Below are 14,336 nucleotides of genomic sequence, written 5' to 3'. Positions count from 1 at the left end.
GGTGTGGCCAAGATTAGAAAAAAAAAGGACTACTTTATACTAGAAAAGAGTGCCATATGTATGCACAGGTCATGTGTGGTAGTGCAGCTCTGTCCCATTCACTTTCTTGCAATGCGGTACTAGTGACAAATCCATGGACTGGAGTGGTGCCATTTCTGGGATGGCAAAATTGAGGTTTTTTTTCCTTCTTTTACTTGCGTGTGTAGAGTTTTTTTTGTTTTTTTACTTTTTAAATTAAAAACGGGAATTTTTCTTCCCAATAATTCCCTTTCTTGAAGGCATCATGACAGCATACACCTGGAGGTTGCCCACCTGCTGACCTGATGGGACAGGAAGAGGCAGAACATAAAAGGCACCTCCCCTCCACCAAACACCAGTGCGTTCCAAATAACCACAGTGACAGTATACTTAACCAGAAGGTGTGTTTTTATTGGCACCACACACCTTAGACAAAGAAATCATAAGCATACACATTACCTCATTTGCTAGACAAACAAGGGTAACCATGTCGGTAGGGGGGAAAAAAGCCCGTATGCTGTCATGATGCCTTCAAGAAAGGGAATTATCGGTAAGAAAAATTCCCGTTTTCCCTCCGACATCATGACAGCATACGCTGGAGGAATACCAAATAACTGGCATGGGCTTTTTTAGGGAGGGATTACTGCTTGAAGCACCTTCCTCCCGAAGGTTGCATCCTCACTAGATTTTAATGTCCAGCCTATAAGGTTTAATAAATGTATGACTAGAAGTCCACGTGGCTACATTACAAATCTGTTCGATTGAGGCGTGCGCTCTTTCTGCCCAGGAAAATGCCACCGCCCAAGTAGAGTGGGCTTTCAAACCTTCTGGGGGAGGAATGCCCTTGGCCTTGTAAGCCTCCTGGATGGCTCTTCTGAGCCACCTGGCTTTTGAATCTCTAGAAGTGGCCTTCCCTTTGGCCTGCCCCTGAAACTGAACGAAAGTTTGTCAGTCTTTCTGCAACTTTCCGTTGCCTCAAAGTACGCTAGTGCAGCTCTTTTAACGTCAAGATTATGGAGCATCTGCTCCTTTTCTTTTTTTAAATTTAGACAAAGGCTGGAATGACTATTGGCTCGCCTCCGTGGAAGTCTGACAAGACTTTGGGTTGGAGGGAAGGGTCTAAGGAGAATATGATCTCATCAGGGTGCATAGTCATATATGGGGCCCTTTGAGAAAGGGCCTGGATTTCACCCACACACATAGCCGACATAACTGCCACAAGGTGGGCTACCTTGTACATCAGCAAGGCGATGGATAGGTTTTTAGACCTGAAGGACTCTAGTCAGATCCCAGTGTGGGCGCCGTAAGCCTTAAAAATGGATGCATTCTACTCGCCCTTCTAGGAAATTTCCTGATCCCCTTGTGCTCAGCAAGCGCGAGATCAAAGAATGCCCTCAAAGCCACTACTTGGGCTTTGAGGGAATCTGGACTCAACCCTTATCCGGGCCTGCCTGGACGAAATTTAAAATTTTTACGAATGTCTGATTGGATGTCCTGACCCATCCATTCTGAGAATTTTTTCCTGACTTTGAAATAAATCTTTTCCGTCGAGGGCATAAGGCTCTCGCAATTAGTGGAAACCCCGTTAGATGATAGACCCTTTTCTAAGAATTTTACCCATTCAAATCCAGACTCTAAGCCTGAACTTGTGAACCTCCGGGTAGAGGAGAGGACCCTGCAGCAATAGGTCCAGTCTTGGCGGAAGATGGAGAGGCTCTCCCACTGACAAATCTCAGGAGAGGAAACCAAGGTCTTTTGGGCCAATAAGGCGCTACTAAAGTTACTGACAGCCTTGGCCGCAGTAATTTTCTTAGGAGGAGCGGAATCAGGGGTAAAGGGGAAAAAGCGTAAGCTAAGTCCCAAACCCAGGGGTGAGAGGGGGCCTAAGGCTTGTTTCTCCGAGTCTCGGGAAAAGGGAAGACGGCACTTGGTATTTGCGCTTCACGCAAACAAAACTATTTCTGGTACCCCCTATTTGTCCCGAGTAGGCTAAACACTTCGGGATGGAGTCCCCACTCTCCTGCGTCCACTTTCTTCTTGCTTAGAAAGCCCGCGGCTGAATTCTCGGCTCCTTTTATATGGAAGGCCGACAGTGACGTAGTTGTGAGTTCCGCCCATTGAAGGATCCTCCCCGCCAAATGCTGAAGTAGAGTATTCCTGGTGGTACCCTGGTGGTGAATCAGTGGCACTGCCATCATGTTATCGGAGAAGATCCTCACATGCTTCATCCCTAAACGGTTTGCAGGCTACGTCGGGTTTCCCAAACCTCATTACGTTCTCTAACGTTAGATAACCTGGATCTCTCATGAGGGTCCTATGTACCCTGTATATGGCCACCTTCAAAGGTGACCCCTCTGGCGCTGGCATCCGATATCGCGGGGTCCCCATTAAAAGGTTGTCTGAGGACAACTGCCAGCGGAGTGAGGATCTAGCCCTAGTGGAAATAGGGATTGTCCTGTCAAGTGAGGACTGACGTCCCCATTTTGGAGGATAAGTGTCTGGAGATCACAGCTGTGGAACTGGGCCCAGGGGACCACTCCAATGCATGAAGTCATTATCCCCAGGATCCGCATCGCCTCTTATTGAAACTGTAGATTTTTTTATAAAGAGCAGAACATTCTCTAGAATGAGCTGTTTCCTTAGAGGAGGAAGGGACGGACATTGGAGACAAAAATCCAAAATGACTCCCAGGAATTTTTCCTGGTGTCCGGATCCATGTTGGATTTCAAATCATTAGTGATCCAGCTCAGACTCTTAAATAGCTGAAGCGTGGACCCCAAGTGTGACCTCAGAATAGTGAGGGAATCTGCCACCAGCAGGGAACCATCTACTGAGCTGTGCTCCCTTTCAGATGGGGGACGATGATAATCCCGCGATTGAAATGGTAGCCTTTCTGCACAATCACCCCTTTGGAAAAGATCCGTGGAGCAGAGGAGATTGCAAAGGGAAGGCGCCATTCTCAGCGCAAATTTAGGAACTTTTTGTGAGTTGACATAATTGGGGATGTGATAATACTCATCCTTTACGTCAATCGTAGCCATAACGTTATCCCTACCAATCTGGGGGGTTGGGGTTCTGATAGTCTCCATCGGTAGGAGCCATCTGGTTGGGAGCCAGAAAGAGAGGGGAGTAAAAACCCTTTCCCCCCATTCCCCCTTAGGGATGGGGATAACTGCACCGAGATCCAGTATGATCTGTTCACCCTTAAGTAGAGCCTGCTCTAGGGTTGGTGCCTGGATGACTGCCGTGGTGGAATCGGAAGCCCATACTTGGACCCAGGCCCACACAGTCCCCTGAGGTTAAAATGAATCTATCGATTCCTGTCCTTAGGATCATTTCCCAGCGTGTGGTAGGCACCGTCAGTAGCTATGTTTCTCCAACTAGTGCACAAATGAACTAATCTTCTGCTCACCGGGCATGAAGATGCAGGTTGAGGGACAACAGTAAGAGCCTTACCCCTTCCTCCGGTCTTTCCTTTCCCCACGTACGTTGTAGACGAGGTACATGGAATAAAGTCGCTTTTTGCGGAGTCTGATGACTAGCCGCCCCGCGGGCTCCGAAGCGGACCGTAGAAGCTGACCCAGTCAAACCGCCATAGAGCGAGCCACCAAGGTGGCCGCAATATTAGCTTTATAATGAGACTGGACATGGACCAAGCCTTACGCATGGTCATGTCTACTTTGTTGTCCATGGAGTCCTTTAAGTGGGACGTATCCTCAGATGGTACCCAGTTCTTTTAGACACCATAGAGATAGCTGTGTCAACATTTGGCGTCTCCTCAAGGATAGCCACTTCATTGTCTGCAAATAAAGCACGCTCCGAAAATTCTTTAGAAATTAACGGAGCTTGATCCACACAATTCCAATCATTAAGGATTAATTGTTTAAGTGTGGCATTTACAGGGAATGTAGATTTACGTTGTGGAAGCAGACTCGCAACATGACGTCCTGCACAGTGCAAGGTTTCTCTGTTAGTGTTTTTTCGAAAACAAGATATTTTTTCTCCCCCTGCGACACTTCCCCAAGATCTTCAAGATCGAATTCTTCCGCCATGTCAGAGTCGGACTCTAACACTGCCGGAGCAGACCTTCTTGTGGCCCCTAAGGGCCCTGGTTGGAGGTCCGAGAGGTAGGACTGTTTCTTCACTGACAACCGACTGGATTTCGGACATGGGGGAAGATTTTTCTTCCTGCAGCATTTTCGCTGAGCAGGAAGCGCATAACGTTTTAGAATAGGAGTCGTCAAGTTTTGCTAAGCATACTGGACGCTTTTTACTTCTCCTCCTAGCCTCCCTAGGTTTTTGAGTATCCCTGTCGTACATGACAAGGGAGAGCTCTGTTAGTAAGGGAAGTGTAGTGCAGGTGTCTGTAGGTTGGCCCACAGGACCACTTACAGTTTGGAGATTCTCTGGGTCCTCTTTTGGCCGACATCCTGCGCTTTTGGGATCCATTCCTGTCCTTAGAATTGATTCCCAGTGTGAAAAGAAAACACACCAGCCGACTTCTCCTGGTGCAGGGGCTTTAAATTTTCAATCTGGCGCCAAGCCGCACTAGGCCACGCCCCCTTTGTGTGCCCCGTCGAGGCCACGCCCTCCTGCAGAGCGTCTCGCGTCACACTACAGCCAGGACCCAGAGATGGCGGCCACCGCCTGGTTGACGGCCGCAGTGGTGCCGGAAAGCCCGTCCTTGGACCCAGGCCCACGCAGTCCCCGGTTAGCTCCCAGATGAGGTACTTCCCACTGGGGCAACTAGGGCTGCCAGAAGAGATGCCGCCGCTCACCGGTAAGTCCTGGAACCTCCGGCATGGGACAGCATCGCTGGAGCTCTGCCGCTGCTGTCCTGGAGGGACAGGAAAAGCACTGGTGTTTGGTGGAGGGGAGGTGCCTTTTATGTTCTGCCTCTTCCTGTCCCATCAGGTCAGCAGGTGAGCAACCTCCAGGTGTATGCTGTCATGATGTCGGAGGGAAATGTGCATTTCATGGCTGTGTAGACAGCCTGGACAAGCAGCATGCCAGGCCCATTTGTCACTCCACTTTACCAAGCCGATGTGCCATCCCCAAGTAGCCCTGAATTCTGAAGCAAAAGATACTGTATTTTTCTGACAAGATGCAGTTTTCATCAAGATAAAAGCTTGCTGAAAAGTGTCCGCACCTTATAGCCCAGAGGCAGGGGTCTGACAGATCCAGAGACCCCTGATCGCTGCTTTAATGATCCAGCAGTGGGCTGATAGTGGCGGCAGTGTCCTCCCTCTCCCTACCGGATCAGCCCCCTTCAGTAGATCACACGTCTCCCCGGGGTGCAGGTGCTCTTCTTACTGCAAGACCTTTGATCTTTGCTAGTGTCTGTCCTTGTATGTACAGAAGTAGCAGTACATTTAATGATGTCCCAACCATGTGAACAGGAAGCAGGCAGAGGGGATCATGTATGTGTGTTGGGATTTACTGGTAATAAAATCAGTGTTTAACATGCCAGCTGAGGCGTGTGTGCGTATAATGTCAACGTATGTGCTTCGGCCATTGTTTGAATAGACAAATTAGTATAGGAAAAAAGGGGTTAATAGTTAACAGTCATCTCCTATTAAACCTGAAGTTAATGAAGGTAGCCCCTCCACTTTGGTAAATCCCCAGAGACATTTCATGTCGTATGAAATATTTTTTCCTGTTTTCTGTTGTCTAAACCGGACATGTAACTTATAGTCAGTTTAGTCTGATCTGCTGTGCAACCTACTGTATCTTTCAGACACCATTTGGACTACATGACCAGCCTTAAATACATTGGCCAAGAATCCTCTATACGCCGCCTTCACACATATAGGATCTGCTGCAAAAATTTCGCTTGCAAAATTGCTGTGGAAATGCCATCGTATTTAGAGTACAAAGCATGGGGGAAGGGATTAAAAAAAAAACTTTTACATTATGCAGATATTTTGTGCAATAAGTTCACATCTTGTCTATACGAGGGTTGAATTGCGCACATGTTCCGCAAATAAAACATAACGAAATCTGCACCATATTGGTGCAGATTTGGCTACCTTGGAATTGCTGTGCGCAGAAGATCCGCAGCGATACCGCCATGTGAGAGGGCGGCCTAAGAAACTGGATTTAGAATCCAAAAAACATTTATTCCTTTTCTCCTGTACTTGGTAGTGTGATAAGTGATTTAGAATGACCTATATTTATTGTTGACATCTAACGTTAGAGTATTACATGTATCCCAACATCTAGGGCCAAAATTGTATGATCATGTAAAAAAAAAAAAAAAAGCCAGGGCTGAACAGGCACTGCAGGGCTTTGCTTACAGGCAGCCCAGGGGAATATAAACATAAGTGATATATACACTTCTCAGAATGAATGGAGTTTCCAGGTGATCTGCTTCAGTGATATCAAACTAGCAGCAATCCTCCTCAGTGAATGTCACAGGTCAATTTTACCAACCACATTTTCAGTGCTCTTGGAACTAAGGTAGATGTACAGATGCATCAAAGTTATTATAACTTGTTACAACTCACGTTAAAAGGCCCATTTAGGCCTCATGTCCACGAGCAAAATATGATTTTAAATCCGCAGCGGATCACCCACATGCGGATCCGCATCCCATAGGGATGCATTGACCACCCGCGGGTAGATAAGTACCCCCGGATGGTCAATAAAAGGGAATTTTAAAAAAATGAAGCATGAAAAAAAATAAATAAATAAACGTGACATGCTCCATTTTCATGCGGGTCTCCCTAAATAAGAATAACTTACCCGCAGCGGGTCGGGCACGTCTTGTCTTCTTCACGGCCGGATCTTCTCTCTTCGGCCTGGCGGATGTGCCCGGCACATGCGCGCGGCACGCTAACGGCGTGTCAAGTACATCCGCCGGCCGAAGAAAGGAGATCCGGCTGTGAAGAAGAGAAGACCTGCCTGGTCCGCTGCAGGTAAGTTATTATTTTCAGCGCTCATGTCCGCGGGGCAGGAGGGACCCGCTGCGGATTCTCCATGGAGAATCTGTAGCGGGCCTGATTTTCCCTGTGGACATGAGGCCTTAGACAACGATTATCGCTCAAAATCCATCTTTTGAGCGATAATCGTTGTCTGTAACTGCACTGAAATCGTGCAGTTTTCGTTAAGCCGCTGCTCATCGTTAATTATTAGGGATTCACAGCGGAATACATCTGATACTATTGTTTCAGCTGTATCCCGCTCTCTGATGACAGGCTGGGTATGAAGGACAGAGCGGTCCAGCTGTGTTCTCCATACCCTGCTCAGTGCGCTTGGCTGTTTAACAGCTGGGTGCTCGGAGCGTGGAACAGCTGGATGCAGAAGACAAGCGGCCCCACTTATCTTCTGCATCCTCCGCTCGCAGCGCAAGGTGATCTCTTAACATTTGTGCGATCATCCTGCGCTGTAAATGACAACGATTATCACTCAAAAGACATCTTTTATGCGATAATCGTTGTGTCTAAATGGGCCTAAACTCCATGTGTCACAGTTTACACTTACTTGCTTTACAATTGGCTATTTTGTTAAAAAGAATAAAACACACACACACACACACACACACACACACACACACACACACACACACACACACACACACACACACACACACACACACACACACACACACACACACACACACACACACACACACACACACACACACACACACACACACACACACACACACACACACACACACACACACACACACACACACACACACACACACCTATGTGAAATAATCCTGTTTTAGGACATTCTGTATTTTTCACTATTAGATGCACTTTTTTTTATCCCTGTTCAACAATCTGCTAGCATGTCTAAAGGCCCATTTACACTGCACGAATGTCAGGCAAATTATGCTCAACACTCGTCCCGGCATATACTCGCTCCCATGCTGTCATATAGGAGCGAGTTTTGCTGGCTTGCTCAGAGCGGCCAGCAGGGGGCCGGTTTGACTGGAGGAGATTTCTCTCCCCACTCTCCCCCGCCCCTCTCCATTCACTTAACACAGTGGCCGTTGTGTTAAGTGAATGGAGCAGGGCGGGGGAGAGCGAGGGGGGATATCTCCTCCAGCCACCCCGGGTCCCTGCTGGTCACTCTGTGAGCAAGCCAGAGATACTCACTGCTGTGTGATCGCACGGTAGCAAGTATATGTGGGGATGAGTGTTGGGCATCGTTTGTCCGACATTCATCCAGTGTAAACTGGCCTCAAATTGTCCAAATGCAGGAAGATCTGTCACATGGCGCACATGGGCGGATTACAATTGCGGAATCCGCGATCGGCATCCACAGCAAAACGCAGACAGTCAAAAGCATGTAAATTTGTTTTTTCGTTCACACTCGCAGATACGAATTGCGTATTCCGCGAGCAGAGGAGAAAAAAAAAAGAATCTCAGCATTCTCTATTTTGCCAAGGATTCTGCACGGACAGTCTCCATTGAAGTCCATAGAAGCCGTCCGACCTGCAGCCCATATGCAATTAACATTGAGTCTTGGGGTGCGGATACCCATGTCCTCGCTAAGTGACGACCTGGGAAAAACTATGTAAAACAAAAAACAAAAAAAAACACCGTACTGCGCATGACCAATGGCGAGCCGCCGCAGTAATTCGCATTACAAGAAAAGGCATGCAGGGTCGCCGGCCAGGCTCACAGCCGGAATCCACCGCAGGCCTGCATGTGGAATCCGGTCTGCCTGTGTGAGTCCAGCCTAAGATAGTGCTGGGGAACAGCATGGACTGTGGTTGCATCTACTGAACAGTCAGATCTCTGGCTTCCAAAGAACAGATAGCAGATTTCTGCAGTTTTTTTGCCAGGACAGGACCCTCCAGCCAGGCCCCCATGTTTGGATGAGGAGTAGCCAAGCAGCTCTTCTCTAAAGTGCTGACAAAGAGCAGATCCATCCCCAATAAATCCTGCCTCTTCATACTGCTACCGTCTTGTAAGTTCAGGGAAGGGGCTACCGCAAGGCTCTCCGATAGTGATGGGACACTGAAGCCTTCATACGTCTAATTATTAGTGCTTCTGTAGTCCACAAAATATGGTATACAAGGCCATACATTCTAAATGGGTTAAAAGGTATATTAGTAAGTTATATATATAGCATTACCCATTACAATGTTACTGCTAAGAGCGTCTGCAGGAGCTTTCTGGTTAGAACTTGAGAACTTCTGTCATATCAAAGGAGAAAACGATCAGCTGAATACAAGCTGCCACTTATTGTAGAACATATACTGACAGACTGCAATGCCAAGCTGTCATAAGACTATTCTGCAGAGAGGTCCTTTGGGGTAAGAACAGAGAAGCTGGAGCTGCCTGCATCCCAGCAGGTTATTTGATCCCTCCAGCAGCTAAGCTGAGCAGAGCGATAACAACATTATAAAAGGCAACTATTATTTATGCAATTCTCCAATATAATCATCCTCCTCCTCCTCATCTTTAAGGCGTTAGATGAAGGAAGATCTGGATGTGCAAGTTAAGAATGTGTCAAGGCAAAGTGCTTACCGGGGCACTTATTTAACTGCACATTACGCAAGCATCTGTTTTTGTGGGAGAACCAGGTAATTCTTACCAGAGTGTGTCTTTGTGGGGTGGTGAGCTCCACCGGCCCCCTGCTGTGGAGGTGGGCTTGCCCCAGTTTGTCCAGTATCCTGTCCTGTATTAGCACTGGTCAGTGTCCCAGTTGGCAGTGGCTGTCCTCTTTTTAATAATTGCTTTTGTTCTTGCTGGCGGAAGCGAGGAGGCACCTCTCGTGGCAGGTAACGGGAGGCCGCGGTTTGCTGGCCATTGGCAGGTGCTCGCTTGCCATTGCTGTTTTGGACAGTGCTGGTGGAAGTACTGAGAGCAGCAGACTGGGGCTGGTTGGAACTGATCTTGATTGGTTCTGGCACTAAAGACAAAAGAAAGGCATTAATTTCTGGAAAAGAAACAAAAAAAGCTACTATTTTTTCTTCTTTTAAAGGGGTTAGCCTATCCTCAGGACAAGCCATCAGTGGTAGATTAGCACCACCTGGAACCTCCACAAATCAGTTGTTTGCCGTGTCGTTGCACTCATGCGCTGAGACAATGTCTGCAGAAAACACATAAGCTCTGTTCTTACTGCAGTGGTCAGACTTGGTATTGCAGCTCTCTCCTATAGGAACTATACCAAGCCTGGCCACCGCAGTGGGATAGCAGCTGTCAGCTTCTTGCAGAAATTAGCTCAGTACGAGAGCAATCACCTGATTGGTGGGGACCCCAGGCTGATCTACTACCAATAGCCTATACTGTGAATAGGCCATCAAAGTTTATATCTGGATAAACCATTTAACCCTGTCTTCCAGTCTTTAACCTCTTTGTGACCAGCCTATTTTGTGCAATTCTATCCCATGTGAACCCAGCCCAACATTTATTACATTTTTTGGGGTGGGGGCTGCTTTTACAGCGTTCACCATTTGGTAAAAATAGGCATAACCTAGCTGGATCATCATGATTACTGCGATACCAGGTTTAAATCCTTTTTTTTTACTACTTTTGCACAAAACACATTTTTAAAAATAAACAATTGAATCTGCTTCGCACCTTCGAAGGCCAGGCTCACACTAGCGTATTTGAATTGCGTTTTAAATGCACGATATACACAGTACATCACTGTAATTCAAACTGATATCGCAGTTACACTATCACTAAAATGCAGCATGTTCTATATGACTTCTGTATGGGTGCGGACAAAGCGCTGTACATACGCAATAATGTTGCATATCAACGCCGCACATATGCAACGTCGCTAAGCGACAGAGCCAGCAGCTTAGAAAAAAAAAAAAATTGAACCCGGAAGCCCGTGCATGGCAGCATGCGTGAGATACGCTGTCATACGCAGACAAAAATTGCTACTATACGCGGATCCACACCGCAGTAAGTTGCTATGTGAGGCCTTGTTTTTTTTTTTGCAGGAAGATTTGTATTTTTTATTGGTACGATTTCGGGGTAGATATGACTTTTGGGTTCTTCTTTTGTTGCGTTTCTCTTTAGGAGGCAAACAAGAAAAATAGCATTTCAGCCATCACTTTTAGAAGTTTTTACGGCGTTCACCATGTGCGATAAAATATTTTCATTGTCTGGGTTCTTACAAACAAGGTAATACTTAATGTTGCTTGCTTAATTTTTTTTGTATTTTATCTATTTAAGACAGGATTTTGTAGAGAATTTTTTTCCCTTCTTTCAGTTAAACTTTAACACTATTTTTTAGTCCCACATTCAATCGCTTCGCTAGGACACTGCATTACTTATATAGTGCATTCTACTAAGCCTATGACAGCAGCCTATCAGGCTCTGTAGGAGGCAGAGCATAGCAGGCTGAGTTACATGGCAGACAGAGGCCTTTGTCAGGCTTCCTGCTGCCATAGTACCTTGGGATCGCCCTGCAGTGTGCTGATGGCTGACTGAGCACTCCTCCTCCCGTCATCTGCCTACATGCTGAAGCTATTTATTGTGGCATGTAAGGGGTTAAACTGCCAGGATCTGAGGTTTCTCTGCTCCTGGCAGTTAGAGCAGGAGCCTGGCTGTCAGTCATTCAAGCCATTGCCTTAACCCCTTCCCGCTGCAGGGCGTAAGTTTACGTCCTGGCAGCGGGATACTTCCCGCAATTGGACGTAAACTTACGTCCTGCACTTACATTGTCGCCGCGGTGACTATCGCGGCGACACAGTAGTGACGTTTGCTAACATCGTTAGCAGACAATCACTACGTGCGGGCCAGGGACCAATCACAGTGGTCCCGCCCCAGCGATCGCTGTGATTGGTCAGTGAAGAACTCACTGACCAATCACAGCTCGGCAGCAGAAAGCCCGCTGTTTATAGTGTAGTCTCTCTCTGCAATCGCCTCACAGTGCTTCCGGCGGTTGTAGAGAGCGATATAGCAGTGTAAAAAATAAAATATCATAGCGATCTGTAGTGTAGGGAGAGTGTAGTGAGGTGTGATCTGTAGTGTAGTGTAGTGAGAGTGTAGTGAGGTGTAATAAGCAGTGTAGTGAGAGTGTAATAAGCAGTGTAGTGAGAGTGTAATCAGTAGTGTGTAGTGTAGTGAGGTGTGATCTGTAGTGTAGCTGGGATTTGTAGTGCAGTGTGTGATCAGTAGTGTAGTGTAGCTGGGATTTGTAGTGTAGTGTGTGATCTGTAGTGTGTGATCAGTAGTGTAGTGTAGCTGGGATTTGTAGTGTAGTGTGTGATCTGTAGTGTGTGATCAGTAGTGTAGTGTAGCTGGGATTTGTAGTGTAGTGTGTGATCTGTAGTGTGTGATCAGTAGTGTAGTGTAGCTGGGATTTGTAGTGCAGTGTGTGATCTGTAGTGTAGTGTAGCTGGGATTTGAAGTGCAGTGTGATTAGTATAGTAGTGTAGCGCATTTTGTAGTCTCCCTTCCCGTCATTAGTTTGTCAGTGTATCTGTCTGTGTAAAAAAAAAAAAAACCTTTTGTGTTCCCATTTTATAGTCCCCTTCCCGTCATTTGTCAGTGTAGTGTAGTGTATAGTTTGTCAGCGTAGTGTGCAGTTTGTCAGTGTATCTGTCCGTGTAAAAAAAAAAAAGAAAAAAAAGAAAAAAAAAAGTTCCTTTTGTGTTCCCATTTTATAGTCCCCTTCCCGTCATTTGTCAGTGTAGTGTAGTGTATAGTTTGTCAGCGTAGTGTGCAGTTTGTCAGTGTATCTGTCCGTGTAAAAAAAAAAAAGAAAAAAAAGAAAAAAAAAAGTTCCTTTTGTGTTCCCATTTTATAGTCCCCCTTCCTGTCATTAGTCAGTGTAGTGTAGTGTATAGTTTGTCAGCGTAGTGTGCAGTTTGTCAGTGTATCTGTCCGTGTAAAAAGAAAAAAGAAAAAAAAGAAAAAAAAAAGTTCCTTTTGTGTTCCCATTTTATAGTCCCCCTTCCCGTCATTAGTCAGTGTAGTGTAGTGTATAGTTTGTCAGCGTAGTGTGTAGGTAGTCAGTGTATCTGTCGGTGTAAAAAAAAAAAGAAAAGAAAAAAAAAGTTCCTTTTGTGTTCCCATTTTATAGTCCCCTTCCCGTCATCAGTCAGCGTAGTGTGAAGTTAGTCAGCGTAGTGTATAGTTTGTCAGCGTAGTGTGTTCGTGTATTGTCAGCATATCTGTCAGTCTAAAAAAAAAAAATAAAAATAAAGTTTGTTCTGCATTTCTGCCCCCGTTCGCTGGTCACCCCATCCCAGTGAACCCGCAGTGTCCTATACAATAAATTTTTTTTTCTGAAGTGCATATTACACTTTTATAATGGCCCGCAGGAGATATACTGCTGAGGAGGTGTACGCAATTATTGCCTCTGACTCAGATTCTGCTAGTGGGGATGACGCGACTTTTCTCGCATTCTCCTCCTCCTCATCTTCATCCTCATCTAGTGAATCTGAACTACCTGTACCCCCAAGAAGGCGTCCAAGGACCGCCACTACTGTGGACCCCAATACACCTGATGTTAGTTGGGGTACTCCTGAAAATTTTAGACCCCAGATCCCTGACTTCCATGGCAACCCAGGGATTCAGTTTGATACTGAAGGGCTCAGAGCGAGGGACTTTTTTATGTTTTTTTTTCCCGATGATTTTATTGCACACATAGTGACCCAAACGAATTTGTATGCCCAGCATTTTATACAGCAAAATCCCACCTCCAGCTACGCAAGACCCGATATGTGGACCCCTGTGGATCCACTAGAAATAAAAAAATTTTGGGGTCTTGTGTTAACCATGGGTCTAGTGAAAAAGCCGACCATCCGGGCGTACTGGAGTACTGACATTTTGTATCACACTCCTATGTTCCGCATGGCAATGTCAAGGACACGGTTTGAGATGATCCAAAAATTTTTGCACTATAACAATAATGCAGAGTGCCCCCCAAGTGATCATCCCAATTATGATCGTTTATATAAAATCAGGCCAGTAGTGGAACATTTTAATTTTAAATTTGCCCAGGCATATATCCCCCAAAAAAATATTGCAGTAGACGAGTCCCTGGTGCACTTCAAGGGGAGGCTTAAATTCCGCCAGTACCTGCCCAGTAAGCGGGCACGGTATGGCGTGAAATTGTACAAACTGTGCGAAAGTGCATCGGGGTACACGCATAAATTCCGCATTTATGAGGGAAAGGACACCAAAATTGAGCCCCCAGAATGCCCCCCCGTGCTGGGAGTAACAGGGAAAATAGTGTGGGAACTAGTGCACCCACTATTAGACCAGGGTTACCATCTATACGTGGACAACTTTTATACCAGTGTCCCCCTGTTTCAGTGCCTCGCTTCCAGAGGAACAGTGGCATGTGGTACCATCCGAAAAAATCAGAGAAGCCTCCCTAAAACGCTGCTT

General features: G+C 46.3%; 1 protein-coding gene across 3 annotated transcripts in view; it reads right to left on the bottom strand.

The window, feature by feature from the left end:
- Window positions 1–14,336, bottom strand: part of TNRC6C (trinucleotide repeat containing adaptor 6C) — a 108,162-nt gene that overhangs the window by 56,723 nt on the left and 37,103 nt on the right. For all 3 annotated transcript variants that reach the window (XM_066587460.1, XM_066587461.1, XM_066587462.1), the window contains exon 4: window positions 9,574–9,891. In XM_066587460.1, the coding sequence (XP_066443557.1) occupies window positions 9,574–9,891 (318 nt within the window). The remainder of the gene's footprint in view (window positions 1–9,573; window positions 9,892–14,336) is intronic.

This window comes from Eleutherodactylus coqui, chromosome 13 (assembly GCF_035609145.1).
Source record: "Eleutherodactylus coqui strain aEleCoq1 chromosome 13, aEleCoq1.hap1, whole genome shotgun sequence".
Classification (NCBI taxonomy): Eukaryota; Metazoa; Chordata; class Amphibia; order Anura; family Eleutherodactylidae; genus Eleutherodactylus; species Eleutherodactylus coqui.
This window is presented reverse-complemented; position numbering and strand designations above follow the sequence as displayed.